General features: G+C 42.8%; 1 protein-coding gene and 1 pseudogene across 1 annotated transcript; one reads left to right on the forward strand and one right to left on the reverse strand.

The window, feature by feature from the left end:
- Positions 1-1,390: 1,390 nt before the first annotated feature.
- Positions 1,391-10,031, reverse strand: LOC139414957 (uncharacterized). Its single transcript, XM_071162621.1, has 7 exons — positions 9,771-10,031; positions 8,428-8,503; positions 8,080-8,198; positions 7,815-7,851; positions 2,180-7,683; positions 1,925-2,012; positions 1,391-1,583 (listed from the first exon to the last, which is right to left on the reverse strand). The coding sequence occupies exons 2-5, from the start codon at positions 8,464-8,466 to the stop codon at positions 7,183-7,185; spliced, it is 696 nt and encodes a 231-aa protein (XP_071018722.1). The 5' UTR covers positions 8,467-8,503; positions 9,771-10,031; the 3' UTR covers positions 1,391-1,583; positions 1,925-2,012; positions 2,180-7,182.
- LOC139414348 (protein ANKUB1-like) lies at positions 9,608-17,502 on the forward strand (annotated as a pseudogene).
- Positions 17,503-17,595: the final 93 nt, after the last annotated feature.

Consider the following 17,595-nt stretch of genomic DNA (forward strand, 5'->3'; position numbering starts at 1 on the left):
ACGTTGAAGATGCTTCTTGGAGGTGATCTAATGATGTCATTTGAATCGCTGTCATTGAGTTGCTCACTGGACAAGACAATTATTCACTGAAAATTAAATCTGTCTTTCATTTCACTTATGTTGATACTTGATTGGCTATTTGCTGTGTTTTGAAAATACAAAAATAAATATAACTGTTTTATGAAGCACTTGTAGACATTCATTGTTTTCAAAATCATATTTTCAGCAAAACAGATACATACGTTTACAATATGACATCAAATCAAATAAAAATAAAATAAGTGATATGTAAATGATTGGCAAAAGGCTCCAACCACCCAAGTCATAGACTGTTCACTCTGCTACCACACGGCAAGCGATACGAGAGCACCAAGTCTGGGACAAAAGGCTCCTTAACAGCTTCTACCCCCAAGTCATTAGACTGCTGAACAGCTTCTACCCCCAAGTCATTAGACTGCTGAACAGCTTCTACCCCCAAGTCATTAGACTGCTGAACAGCTTCTACCCCCAAGCCATTAGACTGCTGAACAGCTTCTACCCAAAAGCCATTAGACTGCTGAACAGCTTCCACCCCCAAGTCATAAGACTGCTGAACAGCTTCTACCCCCAAGTCATTAGACTGCTGAACAGCTTCCACCCCCAAGCCATTAGACTGCTGAACAGCTTCTACCCCCAAGTCATTAGACTGCTGAACAGCTTCTACCCCAAGCCATTAGACTGCTGAACAGCTTCTACCCCCAAGTCATTAGACTGCTGAACAGCTTCTACCCCAAGCCATTAGACTGCTGAACAGCTTCTACCCCCAAGTCATTAGACTGCTGAACAGCTTCTACCCCAAGCCATTAGACTGCTGAACAGCTTCTACCCCCAAGTCATTAGACTGCTGAACAGCTTCTACCCCAAGCCATTAGACTGCTGAACAGCTTCTACCCCCAAGTCATCAGACTGCTGAACGTTAATTAAATGGCCACCTGCACTATTTGCCCCTTTGTTATTGATGTATTTTTCTAATTGTTTTCCACTGACTCTCTTGAATTGGCTCGATGCACACTCACTACACTCTACCCACACATTCACTGTGACACTGACCGACTTTCACACTAGCTGCTGCTACTGTGTTTATTATCTATCCTGATTGCCTAGTCACTTTTACCCTTACCTACATGTACATACTGTATTACCTCAACTACCTCGCACCCATGCACATTGACTCGGTACTGGTACTCCTTGTATATAGCCTTGTTATTGTGTTACTATTTAGAAAATATATTCTTACTTTTTAACTCTGCATTGTTGGGAATGGGCTCGTAATAAAGCATCTCACAGTTGTTTTCGGCGTATGTGACCAATACGATTAGATTCTCATCTGAACAAATGAATGCTCTCGTTGTTATAATGAGGAATTTATTTAAATAATTTGGTTTTCCTTGAAGATTTGAATGGGCTGAGAAAGCCTTTCGTGATGGATCTAGACAATCTGGTGAAAAGGGAGGGTTTGCGACTCTTCTCTTCAAGTGGGAAGGACGATGCGATATCATAAATTCCCTCTGGAGAAAAGGAGCCATGAGATGTTGTCATCGTCTCTGCAACGAAAGACCATCCAGCATGCCATCAATTTACATTTTTACTCATTTATCAGACACTCTTATCCAGAGAGACTTACAAGGAGCAATTAGGATGAAGTGCCTTGCTCAAGAGCACATTGACAGATTTTGCCTCGTGAACTCAGGGATTCTGAACCAGCAACCTATCGGTTACTGGCCCAACCTCTTAACCCACTAGGCTACCACCCAGCCCACAGTACAGTATGTCATAGGTAACAACTCAGAGGAGTACAATGTCTTTCCAAATGAATTAGTGGAATGGTAAAGGGATAATGTCTCAGTCTTGACTGAGCAGCAGCCTAAACAGCAGCAGGGCTTACCTGTAAAGTACACAGTAGGGGAAATGTTCTGAGGCTGGTACTCCAGAGACTCTTGAGGACAGAGGTTCTTACTAACTTTCTTGGAACCCTGGTTGGTGGGAAAAGGCACATTAAAACAAACTGAACATTTTTCGATATCTTAAAGTACAGCATATCAACTGCAAAGAAGCAGTGCAATGCCATGACACAAAGAATCATATATCTCATAAAAGGTCAACAGCAGTGTTATTCATGAAAGATGTATGTGTACTATACCTTTGTATTGAAGGTGAGGACCTGCTCTCCAGTACTGCTGATGGTATCCCTTTCCAAATCAAACACGCCTTCTACAATGCCACTGGTGGCCACGCTGGTAGCGGACTCAAAATAACATTTAGCAGTGGCTTTGGTGATCATTTGAAGAATGACCATGCAAGTAGAAGTCTTTGGATCGTTCTGGACTGAAACATCAAAGTTTATGTTTTCATACTCATCTGACCACTGTCTCAGGAAGCACTTCACTGTCTCTTCAGCAAATATCTGGAGAAGCTGAGAGGAGAGCTCCTTGGATATGGCACATTGTTCCTTTCCCCATTTCAGCCTTGAAAGAATGGAGTCTGAAGCACTTTTGGCTGCTTCCAATGTTAAGACCTGTGGAGTGCTGTGGCTGTCCTGAAGGGCTATCACTTTATCCACCAATTCATGACTGAAAATGTGGATGGTCCAAGTGGAAATGATTTTTCTCAATTTCCTAACAGCAGATCGGAGGTCGTCAAGATGTGAAGCACCCTGTCCATTTTCCTGTGTGTTCTCAACACTTTCCACCATAATGTCCACTACCACCCCAGCAGCTTGCCTGACTTTGTCCACAAAGGTTACAGGAAGTAAGTCCTCTGTGTGAAAGAAGTCCTCAATGATTGTGTTTCTAACAATGGGAAAGTCAATCTGAGCAGGAAACTCAGTGGGGATGGGAGTCCCGGGTAAAGCAAAGTGCCATTTCGACTGCCTTAATTTTGAAGTAGGTGTTAGAGAGATGGAAGAGCGTGAAGAAGAGGTATTTCTTGTATTTTGGCTGTCAGCACTCCTACAACGGATCGTGCCAATATCCTCCAGCATGGATCCTGAGAGCTCAGTGGTTTTAGGTAGTAATTTGTGCGGAATGTCCACACAGGCATCGTTTACACCAGGTGTAACACTGCTCTGGTTGACCTCAAGATGGCCGAGACTTGCTCTTTGTGATGCAGGACTGCTTTGATATGTAAAGATTTGGATTGAACCAAGTGTTGTGTCTGATCTTTGAAGATCTTTTCTGAGAAACTCTGTAATCTTACTTTGCAGACTGTAGTAGATGTTACGAGCAACAGACCAGATTCTTTTCTCAGAAACCTGTCCAGTGGTGAGCAGGGAGGTTCCAGATACCATGTCAGATGATTGGGTGGTCTGGGTGAGCTCCTGCTGGTCTTTCACCATGGTTTGTATAATATCAGTAGATGTGGTGGATGTAGATACAGACTGGAGGTACTTATCTGTTGTGCCTTCCTCCACAATGTTAAATGATCTAGAGAGGACCTCACTCACTCCTTTCTCAGCTTTGGTTTGGAACTCATGACTAGAGAGTTTTTGGAGGCTCTTTGTTGAAAGACTGTGGGAAGATGCAATGCCTTTGGAGGCAGCCGTGCTGCAATCTAGACTTACTGGAGAGGTTCGCTCAGGAGAACCTTGGAGACGTTCAAACATGTCTTCACATGGTGTTGGGGACCTTGACAAGGAGATGTCCTTCAGCTGAGACAGAACACCACCTACCAACATGTTGACCTCAAGGGACATATCAGATATTTTCTTTCCTACTGTGGAGAAGCAAGGTGCATTTGATGCCTGATCCTCGCATGAGGTCAAGATTGTTGAAATGACCTCTTTGGTACTATTGGTCAGTAGAGCCTCGTCTGTTTCAGTCCAGAGAAGTTTTGAACTCTCGCTGACACCCCTGTGTAGAGCCACTTCAAGGTTCAAACTGTGCAAGTGAGGCACACTCTTACTAGCTTGCCTCAAGTCCTGGCTTGCCAAACCAAGGTACTCCTTAGTCCCAAGATGTCCAGAGTCCTCTGTGGGTATATGACTAGACATTCTGCTCAGCATGTCTGACCTCCGCTGGTGAATGATGAAGTCCTTTAATGTCTTCTTAATATTGTTATATAAACTAGTGGTAGCAGACCAGATCCTGCTCTGTAGCTTTTGTGCATTTTCCTGGAGGTCAGGTTCTCTCTCCTCTACTTCTGCAGGTTGCGCCGAGCTCTGCAGGTCTTCCACAAATGTTTCAATGATGCCAAAGGCAGCAGAATCCGCACAAATATCCTTTGACCATGTGTACTGGTTTTGAATGGAACAAGACCTGGATGCTACAGAATAAGCAGGCTGTGCACTAGTTAAGCTACTGGTGGACTTTTTAACTAGGAACTCACTCACTGCTTGAGTGGCATTTCTCTTAAATTCCTCACTTGAGAGTTTTCTAATACAATCTAACAGACTGGTCAAAGAAGCTGTGGCCTTACTTCTGCTGTCCTCAATTTGACAGGGGAACTCACATACTATTGGTGATGAGGCCCTGGAATGGGCAATATCCCCAAGCTGAGCCAGAACACCCTCTACACATTTCTCTCTCTCAATAGAGAAGCCTGATCCTTTTTCTCCAACAGTGTACAGGGGGTCCTCCTTTGACATCTCAGTCTTGTACAAGACCAGAAGCTCTGAGATGACTTCTTTGGTGCAAGTTGTCAGAAGGAGCTTGCTTTCTTCTGACTCTTTTTTTGCCCAAAGAAGTTTTGAGCTCTCACTTAGGCCTCTTTGTAAAGTAACTGCACCAGTGGACTCTGGCAACTGAGGCTCACTCTTACTGGGCCTATATTTCATGTTTAAGCAAGGAAGTGGAACTGTCTCCTTAAACTCAGCATTTGTGATGTTATCATCAGATGTGACAATGCTCTTTAAGGCACATCGCTGAAGCTTGCCGAAATAATCTTTCAAGTTGTTTTGGATGCTGTGGTAAATGTGAACAGCAGCAGACCAGGCACTCTTCTGTTGGGGACTCTCTTCAGATTCAGCCAAGGACTTCATATCTGACACGAAAGTCTTAACAACTACTGACGCTGCTGAGCCCACTGGGTGAATTGACTCTGTCTTTACAATGCCAGACAATGTTTGACCTGATACAGCACCTGTTAACTCAGACTGAACGACTGAACTAGGAAAGCTCAAACTACTGACTTTTTTGTCAAGAACTCCACTCACTGCTTGTATTGCTGATGTTTGAAACTCCCGGCTAGAGAGTTTTTGGATGCTCTTAGATGTGAGCGTGCAGGAGGAACCAGATTCACTAATATTGTAGCTGCTCTCGTATTTCCTTATCAGGGCATCAAGATCCTCAATGAAGCCAACATGCGATGCCAAAAACGTGATCTTGTCCTTCAGATCTTCCAGCAAATTGTGTTCGTTCTCGTCAACAAAAGCCACCATTGTGTCAGAGATGGTGGTCATGACTTGCCCTGTTAGACTCTTGCTCTCTTGGTCAACTTTTTCAAGTTTAACAGCCAGCTCTCTCACCATGCTCTCAGTCACCTTGGTCTGTGAGTCTCCCCTTACCGGTGTCACTAGAGAGGTTTGACTTGCGGAGGCACTCTTAACGACCACTGATAAGGCCGACTTGACATCTTTAGCCAACTCTGCCATTACAGCAGGGGTTAGCATCATAGAGCCTGCACTTCCAGATGGAGAATTGGACATGCATGCAAGTTTGGAGAGAGAACCTTGCAGGCTGTCCTGCACACAGGTGACAAGGGTGTCCTCTGAGACACCTAAGAGGACTTGTAGCGTCTCAGAGTTGGTTGTTTTCTTCTGCACATCAGACAGAGAGGTTAGAGTCCTTGGGGAAAAAAACGCAGAAATCATCAAAGTCAAACAAATAATATGTAAGGCTGTGATGCACATTCAGTGTGTCAAATACATCTGCACCATTGAAAACAATGAGGAAAACGCTGCTGTTTCTCTGAGAAAAAACCTTAGTGTGATGTCAGCCTAACTGCTTAATTTCTAAAGCCCAATAAAATGTATTTTGTATAAGTCATTTGTATTGAAACTGGCCTGTAGATATCTATCTATCCTGGCAACATCTATCCTCTACAAAAATCCAAATTGCTATAAACTTCAAATACTGTAACTTCTAATAACTTCAAGGACAATCATAAATACAAGGCAGTTTGAAGAAATGTTAAAGGGAAATTTCTAAATGTTTCAACTTCATATTCATCATCTCCAGCACCACCCCAACATCAGCATATGTGAAAAACGGGCATTTCTATGTTTTGTAGTAAAAAAGAAAGAGGAAGATAAGTGTTTTCTATGACATCATCAACCAATTAGTAGGCAATGCCTACTCATAATTGGTTAAAATCACACGATGCACACTGATGATGTCATTAGAATCTAGAGCTGAGCATTTAACCAACATTTTTGTTATTTTTCGGTTTTTAAACAACTAATTGACCGACGTCGGCTCAATTATTTGAATTCCATATAGTTCATTTTTTTCTTCTTCTGTGAGCTCGATGCTCAGTTTCTGTAGAGATAAATCAGATCAAGCACGAACTATGCAATGTAGTAGGGAGTTGTAGTTTCCAACAGGCCAATATTCTACATAGTTTAGCACAGAAAATACGGCAATTAATTCCCATAATCCATTGCACGCCCACTTGCTTGTCCACTCTGTGTGGAGCAGATACGGAAACCTCATTAACTGAGACGGAGAGACGAGAGAATGCATGAGAGAGATAAAAAGCAGTTGCGTTGCGAGGATCCTCTACCTGGAAATACATGATCTAAGTGATTGACAGTTGGTGTTCAGCGGTCATAAAAGTAGGTCTTATTTACTTAGAAGAACTACTAAAATAGTGATTTTGTCAGACAGGATAAGCAGCAGCTCTATAGAGATGAGTTGATGACTTGGAATGAAATAATAAAGTCATCAAATAAATATTTTATATGAGAAAGTAAATGATGGTTGATAAGTCATAAACAGTAATGGACAGTCACTACCATCATGGGACTTGTATTCATTGTTTTATTATGTGTTGTTACAGCATTCAACACACATAATCCATAGTGCATTCAATGTCTAAAAAAAGTATTGAAATCCAAAACCGTGATTATTTTTTAAATATTTGAATGGAAACCAAACCAACCTCAAAAAGCACTAATTTCTCAGCACTATTGGAAACAGTTACGTCCCTCTATATTTTTTTTACTACAAAGCATGGAAATGTGTAATTTTCACATATGGTGATGCTGGAGATGAATATGAAGTTGTTAAATTTCCCTTTAAGAACATACCTCATGGCCCCCTTGGGCAGGTAGCTTCCACTGCCCAGACTGCCCTTAGTCAGGTAAATCTCCTTGAACTTAAGTTGTGATTCCTGCACTTCTTCCTCTTCCTGCTCCATACAGTTGGAGGAAGGGTAGGGAGTCGGGATGCGAAAGCTATTGTAAGACTTTCGACTGCCTGGCCTCTTAGGTACACCAGCCTCAGTAAATCTCACGCGGGACTTGGTGTTAACCTTATCGTCTAACAGACTGGTGAGTGACGCTGTGAGAGATCTCTGTGACAATGGAGAAGAGGCAGCATCTTGGATGCCCAGTAGTTCGTAAAGACCTGGGATGATGATCTGCATCAGCTTGTCCGATAAAAACTGGACAATCCTCAGACACAAGCCGGCAAGCTGTTGTTTTGTCAGCTGTATTCCAGAAACAGAAGAAGTGTTTTAAAATGTTGCATAGTGCGTCTTTCAAAAGCTTATGAACAAGGTTAAACATTAGGCAGAGTTTTCATGGTAATCTGATTAAATTGTCAGTAACATGATCTTACCGGGTCAAACATGCCCTCACGAATCCCCCTCCATTGCCTGAAAACAATATTGTTATAAATGTTGTCATATCAGGATGCGTGGCAGAATAGTTTTTATTTAATTATTTGCCTGATCGTGAAGTTATACTTGCTTTGTGTCAGTTGTTTTGGCAAAATTGCAATGTGACAACTTTTCTAGCACTGAACATTTTTTTCCGATTGATCAGTTTCTAATTTGATCCTATTTCCTTGAAGGTGTGATAGTACCAAAGAAAACAGAACATACTTCTCAGTTAGGTTTTGAAGGAAGTCCATAAGTGTCAGATGTTCCACATTGTTGAGCTTTCCCTCTTCTGTGGTTTCCATCACTGAGGTTGCTCTGCTCCTGGTAGAATTGCTCTGCTCCTGGTAGAAATGTAATTATATTGCAAATAATCAAACTTAATATACAACAAATATCATACTGAAATGATTATTAAATGTTAAAGAGTGGAGGAGCATTGGCAACGTTGGGCCAATTAAACAACTGCAACACAACAGAGATGGTTGTGGTACGTCAACATTGCCAATGATAGCATCACTATAACATTTTATTGGATTAATGTTGTAATATGAAATGACAAGGTCAACTTACCATCTCATTGACAGCTTCAGAGGTCAGGTGGTCATCCATCACACAGACAGGCAGGTCTAGAGACTGGGACAAGGCTCTATGGTCATAACCAGGAGAGAATGGAAACATCAGAGCAGTCCCAATGGCAGAATCTAACCACTGTCTTCATGTCAAAGACTCACTCACTCATTTGCTTTGTCAAACCTACCCCTTAGAATGACTTCGATATTAAAAACCCAGGCTTTCCTAAAATGTTTACCTCAGCCATTCTAGAACCCAGGTGTGTCTACAAAACACATGTACTCCTCCATAAGGTTCATGGCTTGCCTATTGTTTTATCCCAGTACAAGAGGGGCAACTGGATTCAGGATTAAACACAAGCAGTCTTTAAGGTATATCTTATTACAGTTTAGGCCTACCTTATTATTTTCTTCCATCTGGCAATATCATTTTAAGGAATGAAATCTGTTTTGTTGCTAGTATTATTAGTAACTGTAGGAAAATACAGCTGTAAAGTACAAGAATCAGCTACTTTCTGAAGGGAAGCCAAGCTCATAAGCAATTTAGAACCTACAGACAATTATGACAAAATTGGAACGCATGAATGCGTCACAAACGCCTTGTGGTCACATGTTATTTTAGGGCGTGGCTCCGCATTCGTGACCGGTTCTCATATTTCTTTTTCCCGGTATCCGTTAGTGCTGGAATTTGCGATTAATACTTTTCTCATGCCGAAACCGGATTAAATACATACCGGTAGTTAAATGACAAAAAATATGATATTCGCAATGTCATTAAGCAACAACAACAACATAAATAGCTACTACAATTTCGAAACATGATTTTGTCATCAGTTCAGTACCATTTGTTTGATTTTGTGGACCCACGACTAGACTTTATCCATGTTAGCTAGTTGCTAGCGATGCTAGTCAGCATAGGCTGCTACGTGATAAACAGTTCGCGTTAGCGAATTAGCTACCTAGCTAGCCAGCCTAACAAGCTGTCAAATCCAGTGGAAACCGATGCAACCCTGCTGCCAAATAAGGGCTAGCTCGATGACCCGTGGTAACAGTGAGGTCCCCATGAGTTTCAAGGCTTTAATAAGTGCTATCGTGCAGAAAAAGCGAATAAAATACTGGTTGATGAGCTAGCTAAATTAGCTAGCAAGACGGATATGACCGTTAACAGCGTGCATGCACAAATGCATGACGACACATTGTATCTCAGTGAAGCAGGCATGCAGAACGAGATCGCCCCACCAAGCCAGATAGTAGAGGGGTACAACAACGCCGGGACACAGAGGCATAGCTCATACAATTATATTTTGTTCCAGTCAATGACAATACATGTTGAATAATAAATACCTGCGTCAAATATATGGCATCGCATGCTAGTGCAAAGATAGCTTGCATGAATTTTTTTTTAAATCCGGTGACCACTAGATGTCCTCGTATATCCACATTTAGATTAACTGTACTTGATTTTTCATCAGTACTGTGAATGACAAGCCCACTGAATCTAGTTTAATAATCTTTATACTCAGCAGGTAGAGGCCTAGGTACTTCAAATCAGTGCTTAATTTGAGCAGGATCATGCCAGAACAGGATCCGGCACCGTTCCGTTCTGGACTGTTTTGTTCCGGAACCTACTTGGCCGAATCCGGTACCTCTCGTGCCATGAAAAATAATTTTCACTTTTTGCTATGTAACAATTATAATAAAAGCGATCAAAGTTCATTCGAGTTGCCTCTTCGTCAATTATCCTGCCCACTCATCTCTCCCGAGTTGCACTTCATCATTTGTTTCCTTATAGAATCATAGCTGCATGAAGGGTTCTGGAGGAATTTTCTAAAGTTACGGAATTACTGCTGTCTGTTCAGAAATAAATTAAATCATTCAGAATAGCCTAATACGTCATGAGAAGCCCTATAATTTAGCTACAGAGGACCAATAGCTTATTTTTTAAATAGCCTAGCTGCGGATTGTAGCCCAATAACAAAGAATAGCCTACAGTCGGGAACGCGAGGCAAATCTGTCAGTGAAAAAACAGCACGCAGACAAAACAGGCCTTTTGCAATATTTCAAATACAATCGAGGGAAAACACAGGTTGAAAAGCAATGACTCTTGCTGAAAAGATAAGACTATGCTGTAGACTACCAAAATATTTGATCAACTCCCAAACATTGTTTTACAAAACAGAGAGAGGGAGAGATAGGCTTTTGACACGAGCGCATCGACAATCTCCAGCGAGTGAGCTGCGCATCATTGGGTGAGTCAGTGAAACTGGAAAGCATTTTTAGGACTAATTTCCTCCTCATATTGTAGCCTACTATATGTTTCTCCACAAACCTAGGCCTATAGGCTATTGATGGATTCAAGACAAGGTCGTTTTTATTGATCTCAGATACTAAGTTTGTCAGTGTCAAAGTAGCCTGCCATTTCGATCATTTGTGCGGATTAAAAAAAGATAATGCCAAAGTCTCCAGTCATGTAAAAGGATGTAGAATTGCACGAAATGCGGTTTTAAAAAGGCCAACACTTTCCCGGACCCTAGGCTACTAAAAATGTTCCCCATGTGTTCACCTACTGTAAATGGCTCTACTCTACTGCTCTACCCAAATGTGATGATATGCGTTCAATGCTCTATTATAATAGGTGATCTTTTTTCTCATGAGTTCTGGTACCACAGAGCCCCCCCTCTGGCACCTCCCAATTTACAAATTAAGCTCTGCTTCAAATTTTTATTTTACAAGGCAAGTCAGTTAAAAGCAAATTATTATTTTCATTAAAGGCCTAGGAACAGTGGGTTAACTGCCTGTTCAGGAGCAGAATGACAGATTTGTACCTTGTCAGTTCAGGGATTTGAACTTGCAACCTTTCGGTTACCAGTCCAACACTCTAACCACTAGGCTACTTGTCTTCATGAAGGGTTTCATGTGAGCCTGTTTGCATCCCTCCCAGCTGCCCACTGCATTGAGGCTAGGTAACACAGTCACCACAGATAAATCCATGATAACCAAAAACAAGCATTTCTCAACGGCTGGCCATGCCTTCCTCCTGGCTACTCCAACCTCGGCCAACAGCTCCATGGGAAAGGAAGATGATTCTAAGAAGCAATTTGTTCATTTGGCTGGTGTCAAGTAAAGTATGTGACTAGTACTTACAATAGGAGACATGGTTATGTGATGGGGTGATAGTACTTACAGTAGGAGACATGTGATGGGGCGATAGTACTTACAGTAGGAGACATGTGATGGGGCGATGGTACTTACAGTAGGAGACATGTGATGGGGCGATAGTAGGAGACAGCCACGCCAGCAGTGCTTTGTCAACATTGTCCCATCACGCACTAGTGACTCCTGTGGCGGGCCAGGTGCAGTGCACGCAGCAGTGCACGCTGACACGGTCGACACGGCTGGCTTCCAGGTTAAGCGGGCATGGTGTCATGAAGCAGTGTGGCTTGGCTGGGTTGTGTTTCGGAGGACGCACGGCTCTTGGCTCTCGCCTCTCCCAAGTCCATATGGGAGTTGTAGCAATGGGACAAGACTGTAACTACCAATTGGATACCACTAAATTGGAGAAGAAAAAAAAAGAATTCACCTTGGGGGTTTGTGGTATATGGCCAATATACCTCCACGTTGCGTTGTGCCTAAGAACAGCCCTTGACCGTGGTATATTGGCCATATACCACACCTCCTTGGGCCTTATTTCTTAATTGTACACATTTGGACACTTTTACAATTATTGTATGGTAAACATTGACATCTGCCTGGGTGGAACACCCTCCATAATGGGTGTCTGTGTGGGACACCCTCCATTACGGCTCCATCAGTGCTGAGCCCTCTCACTCTGATTGTATGGGACACTCAATTACGGCTCCTTGTGTTTCCAATCTTCTTCCTCTGGCAGGATTACTTCCACGTGCAACTGTCAGACGACAAGCAGGTGAGGTACTTCCTGGAGCTGAGCTATGCTGGTGCCATCCTTCGGGACAGCTGGGTCCTGACAGACGTTGGCATCACCCCTAGCAGTGCCATCTGCTGCCTGCTGAAGGTACCAGCCAAACACCTAGCTGTTTCTACCCGTGCTTGAAAATGCATATCAAAGTGAGCTGGCTATTGCTTGAAACAGCTTCATACTATCATTAACATAAAGTGTTTCAGATTTAGTGTGGTAATATATAGTATGGTTATATAGTATGGTTAAATAGTATGGTTATATAGTATGATTATATATATTATGGTGATATAGAGTGTGGTAATATATAGTATGGTTATATAGTATGATTATACAGTATGGTTATATAGTATGGTTATATAGTATGATTATATAGTATGGTTATATAGTATGATTATATATATTATGGTGATATAGAGTGTGGTAATATATAGTATGGTTATATAGTATGATTATACAGTATGGTTATATAGTATGGTTATATAGTATGATTATATAGTATGGTTATATAGTATGATTATATAGTATGATTAGGTATGATTAGGTGATTTAGTTCATTCAAACAGGTGCCATTAATACAGGTAACGAGTGGAGGACAGAGGAGCCTCTTAAAGAAGAAGTTACAGGTCTGTGAGAGCCAGAAATGTTGCTTGTTTGTAGGTGACCAAATACTTATTTTCCACCATAATTTGCAAATAAATTCATTAAAAATCCTACAATGTGATTTTTCTGGATTTTTTTTTCTTCTCATTTTGTCTGTCATAGTTGAAGTGTACCTATGATGAAAATTACAGGCCTCTCTCATCTTTTTAAGTGGGAGAACTTGCACAATTGGTGACTGACTAAATACTTTTTTGCCCCACTGTATAGTGTGGTGGTATATAGTATGGCGATATATAGAATGTTGAGGTCACCCTGCTTGAGACTTAAAGTAATATTGCCCTTGCTCAACCAAGACCATGGTTATGGTAGAGTGATTGGTTAGTAAGGACACTGCTTTATACCGAGACCATGGTTATGGTAGAGTGATTGATTAGTAAGAACACTGCTTCGTGAGTGTGAAGTGTTGTTGTACAGAGGTCCCTGGGTACATGTCCAGAGCCAGACAGGGACATAACTCACTCTGTTCCACAAAGTTCTGTGGAAGATTTGCTAACAGAGGAGAGTGGTTATGTATCTAAGTACAAATTTAACCATCAGAATAATGTTTATTTGTGTTCCTTACTCCTTACTTACACATCCCATCATTGACATAGTCAAAGCCAGACCTTCTGTCTGTCTCTCCTTCTTGCTGGTTGACTAGAGTGGAAATCTATAGTATTGTATGGTTGACCTGGGATAGAGCTGAAATGTGGCCCGATGTAGTGTTGCCTTTGTACCAAACACCCTTACAGTCATAAACCTTTTCCCCATGTAATCGCCTCGACCTCAGTCTGGTGTTCGCTAACAGTATCTGAAGAGTCTGTATACCCAGTGGTGTATAGTACAGTAGAGCACAGCAGACTACAGTAGAGTACAGCAGAGCACAGCAGACTACAGTAAAGTACAGCAAACAGAGTACAGCAGAGTACAGTAGAGTACAGTAGAGCACAGTAGAGTACAGTAGAGCACAGCAGAGTACAGTAGAGTACAGTAGAGCACAGCAGAGTACAGCAGAGTACAGCAGACAGAGTACAGCAGAGTACAGTAGAGCACAGCAGAGTACAGCACAGCAGAGTACAGCAGAGTACAGCAGACAGAGTACAGTAGAGTACAGTAGAGCACAGCAGAGTACAGCAGACAGAGTACAGTAGAGTACAGTAGAGCACAGCAGAGTACAGCAGACAGAGCACAGCAGAGTACAGTAGAGTACAGCAGAGTACAGCAGAGTACAGTAGAGCACAGCAGGCCGTATAGTAGGAGAAGAAGAGGCCCTTTGGGTTCATTGAAATACATATTCATAATATTTCTGTTAACAATTTAATCTGCACCCAGATTAGTCTTCAATTTAATTTTCACCCAGATTAGTGTTCAATTTAATTTTCACCCAGATTAGTGTTCAATTTAATCTGCACCCAGATTAGTGTTCAATGTGATAGAACAAAACTCAGTACAGCACATGAATTAGAAAATGTTGTTACAAATTTGAGCCACGAGATGGTGGTAGATTATAAATTTAAATAGCATGGACCTTTGATTTGTCTCTGGATAGAAATTGCCCTTGGGCACAGATCTAGGATCAGTTTACTCTCACCAAATCCTAACCTTTACCATTAGCAGTAAAAACACAAACCAGACCTAAGATCAGTGCAAAGGAGCCACTTCATCTTACCCCTGTAATTATATGACTCCTAACTTATATATACTGAGTGTACCAAACATTAGAAACACCTTCCTAATATTGAGTTGCACCCCGCCTTTTGCCATCAGAACAGCCTCAATTTGTTGGGGCATGGACTCTACAAGGTGTTTGAAAGCGTTCCCCAGGGATGCTGGCCCATGTTGACTCCAATGCTTCCAACAGTTGTGCCAAGTTGGCTGGATGTTCTTTGGGTGGTGGACCATTCATGATACACACAGGAAACTGTTGAGTGTGAAAATCCCCAGCAGCATTGCAGTTCTTGACACAAACCGGTGCACCTGGCACCTACTACCCCGTTCAAAGGCACTTAAATATTTTGCCTTTTGCCATCAATTCTTTAACCTGTCCACTCCCCTTCATCTACACTGAAGTGGATTTAACAAGTGACATCATTAAGGAATCATAGCTTTCACCTGGATTCACCTGGTCAGTCTTTGTCATGGAAAGCACAGGTGTTCATAATGTTTTGTTTACTGGGTGTATAAACACAACATAGGTATTTATGTAAAACAAGTGAATTTACTGTATGTCCATGGTCTTATACTTCAGCGGGAGCCGGTGGTGCGTGTGTTCAGTGCTGTGACGGGGGAGACCCTCTCAGTCTTGGGCACTGTGTTTCTCCTGAGTACGTCTGTGGCCAGGCTCATGACCCTGGTGTCCCAGCAGTGTGGGCTTCCCGTCAGCTCCTTCAGACTGAGCTCTCCCACCGGCCTGCAACTCTACGACTGCAACCGGCTGCACGACTACGCCATTGACCTGGGTATGGCCTTCCTTGTGCAGTAGATCAATGGTCCTCTGGCTCAACACCTTATGGATGTAACACAGAGACAAATGGACTGTATGGAACACATTCTTGGTTCATGGCAAGCAGGAGGACAACCTGCATGTGTCTCTGTCTCCCAGGGGCTACTCTACGGTTGGACACCTGGGATGGGTGGGCGGAGTTCCTCAGAGGCTGCTTCCTGTGACACAGACTGACTGTCCAACGACACCTGTCTAGGGAGAGACCTGTGAAGTCAGAATACACATCTACACACTGAACTGTATGATATACTTACTATCAACAGTGATGGTACTGAACCTTTATTTAGCTTTCAATGATGGTACTGACCCTGTATATAGCTTACAATGATAGTACTGACCCTGTATATAGTTTTCAATGATGGTACTGACCCTGTATATAGCTTACAATGATAGTACTGACCCTGTATATAGCTTACAATGATAGTACTGACCCTGTATATAGCTTACAATGATGGTACTGACCCTGTATATAGCTTACAATGATAGTACTGACCCTGTATATAGCTTACAATGATAGTACTGACCCTGTATATAGCTTACAATGATGGTACTGACCCTGTATATAGCTTACAATGATGGTACTGACCCTGTATATAGCTTACAATGATAGTACTGACCCTGTATATAGCTTACAATAATGGTACTGACCCTGTATATAGCGTACAATGATAGTACTGACCCTGTATATAGCTTACAATGATAGTACTGACCCTGTATATAGCTTACAATGATAGTACTGACCCTGTATATAGCTTACAATAATGGTACTGGCCCTGTATATAGCTTACAATGATAGTACTGACCCTGTATATAGCTTACAATGATAGTACTGACCCAGTATATAACTTACAATGATGGTTCTGACCCTGTATATAGCTTACAATGATAGTACTGACCCTGTATATAGCTTTCAATGATGGTACTGACCCTGTATATAGCTTACAATGATAGTACTGACCCTGTATATAGCTTACAATGATAGTACTGACCCTGTATATAGCTTACAATGATAGTACTGACCCTGTATATAGCTTACAATGATAGTACTGACCCTGTATATAGCTTACAATGATAGTACTGACCCTGTATATGGCTTATATTCTCGTGTTTTTTTCCTTCCTATGTTTTTTTCTTACCCTGATATTTAATACTGCATTGTGGGAAAGAGCTTGCAAATAAGCATTTTACTGTACTGTTTTATAACCCACTGTATCTTGTGAACTTGACAAAAAAAACTTGAAACGTGTTATAAATACATTGATTCTGTATTATTCCAGGTTCCAGCTCCGGGTGGCAATCTACATCGCTGCTTCTCTGGGCCACCTGGACCTGGCCGGCTGGCTGCTGGAGAGGGGGGTGCGTGTCATTGAGCCGGCGGGGGTTCACCCTTACCGTGAGTGGTGCCACCAGACGGCCCACCCCGACGTCGCCAAGTGTCCCGCTGTCGCCTCCATCGAGCGCGGCCAGCTCACCATCCTCAAACTCTTTATCGCCAGCAGCGTTCTGACCCTTGCCTGTCGGGATCCCCAGGGTCGTGACCCCCTGAGGATCGCCCTTCAGTACGGCCACAGGGAGTGTGTGAGTCACCTGGCCACCAAGCTGTGCTCTGTGGTGGTCCTCCCAGGTATGGCCCTGCCCATGCGGACATACCTCCAGATAAAGGGCTGGGTGAGGCTGGGCAGAGGAGGGCAGCATCCAGGCACTGCATGGGCCTCAACAGGGCTCCGTTCAGGAACAGGGTGGGCGACACGGTCCTGGTGGACGGCTTCACCCTCCCCAAGATGTCCTCCAAGCCCAGGAGGAGTGAGGCCAAGGCGGGTATCAGGGTGATGTCCACAGCCTCTCAAAGTTTGACCCCCATCAACTACCCATCTCATGTAACCTGCCCGCTCCGCGCCCTGGCATCCCAGGATAAACCTCTTCAACTACCGAAGCTACACCCTGTGGCCACGAGGGATGAAAGAGAGAAGAAGAGAGAATGGGAAGGGATGTGAGGAGGATGAGAGTGGGGATCAGAACAGCAACCAATGGAGGAGCAGAGTCCCGCTCCCGCCCATTTCCAGAGACACCAATCTCAGACCTGTGTT

Source organism: Oncorhynchus clarkii, chromosome 1 (assembly GCF_045791955.1).
Source record: "Oncorhynchus clarkii lewisi isolate Uvic-CL-2024 chromosome 1, UVic_Ocla_1.0, whole genome shotgun sequence".
NCBI lineage: Eukaryota > Metazoa > Chordata > Actinopteri > Salmoniformes > Salmonidae > Oncorhynchus > Oncorhynchus clarkii.

Coding starts and splice junctions, on each gene's coding strand:
- LOC139414957 (XM_071162621.1), bottom strand. CDS start 8,466: ATGGATGACCACCTGACCTCTGAAGCTGTCAATGAGATG. Junction 8,199..8,427: donor CTGAAGCTGTCAATGAGATG/GTAAGTTGACCT, acceptor CATTTCTACCAG/GAGCAGAGCAATTCTACCAG. Junction 7,684..7,814: donor GTGAGGGCATGTTTGACCCG/GTAAGATCATGT, acceptor TCTGGAATACAG/CTGACAAAACAACAGCTTGC.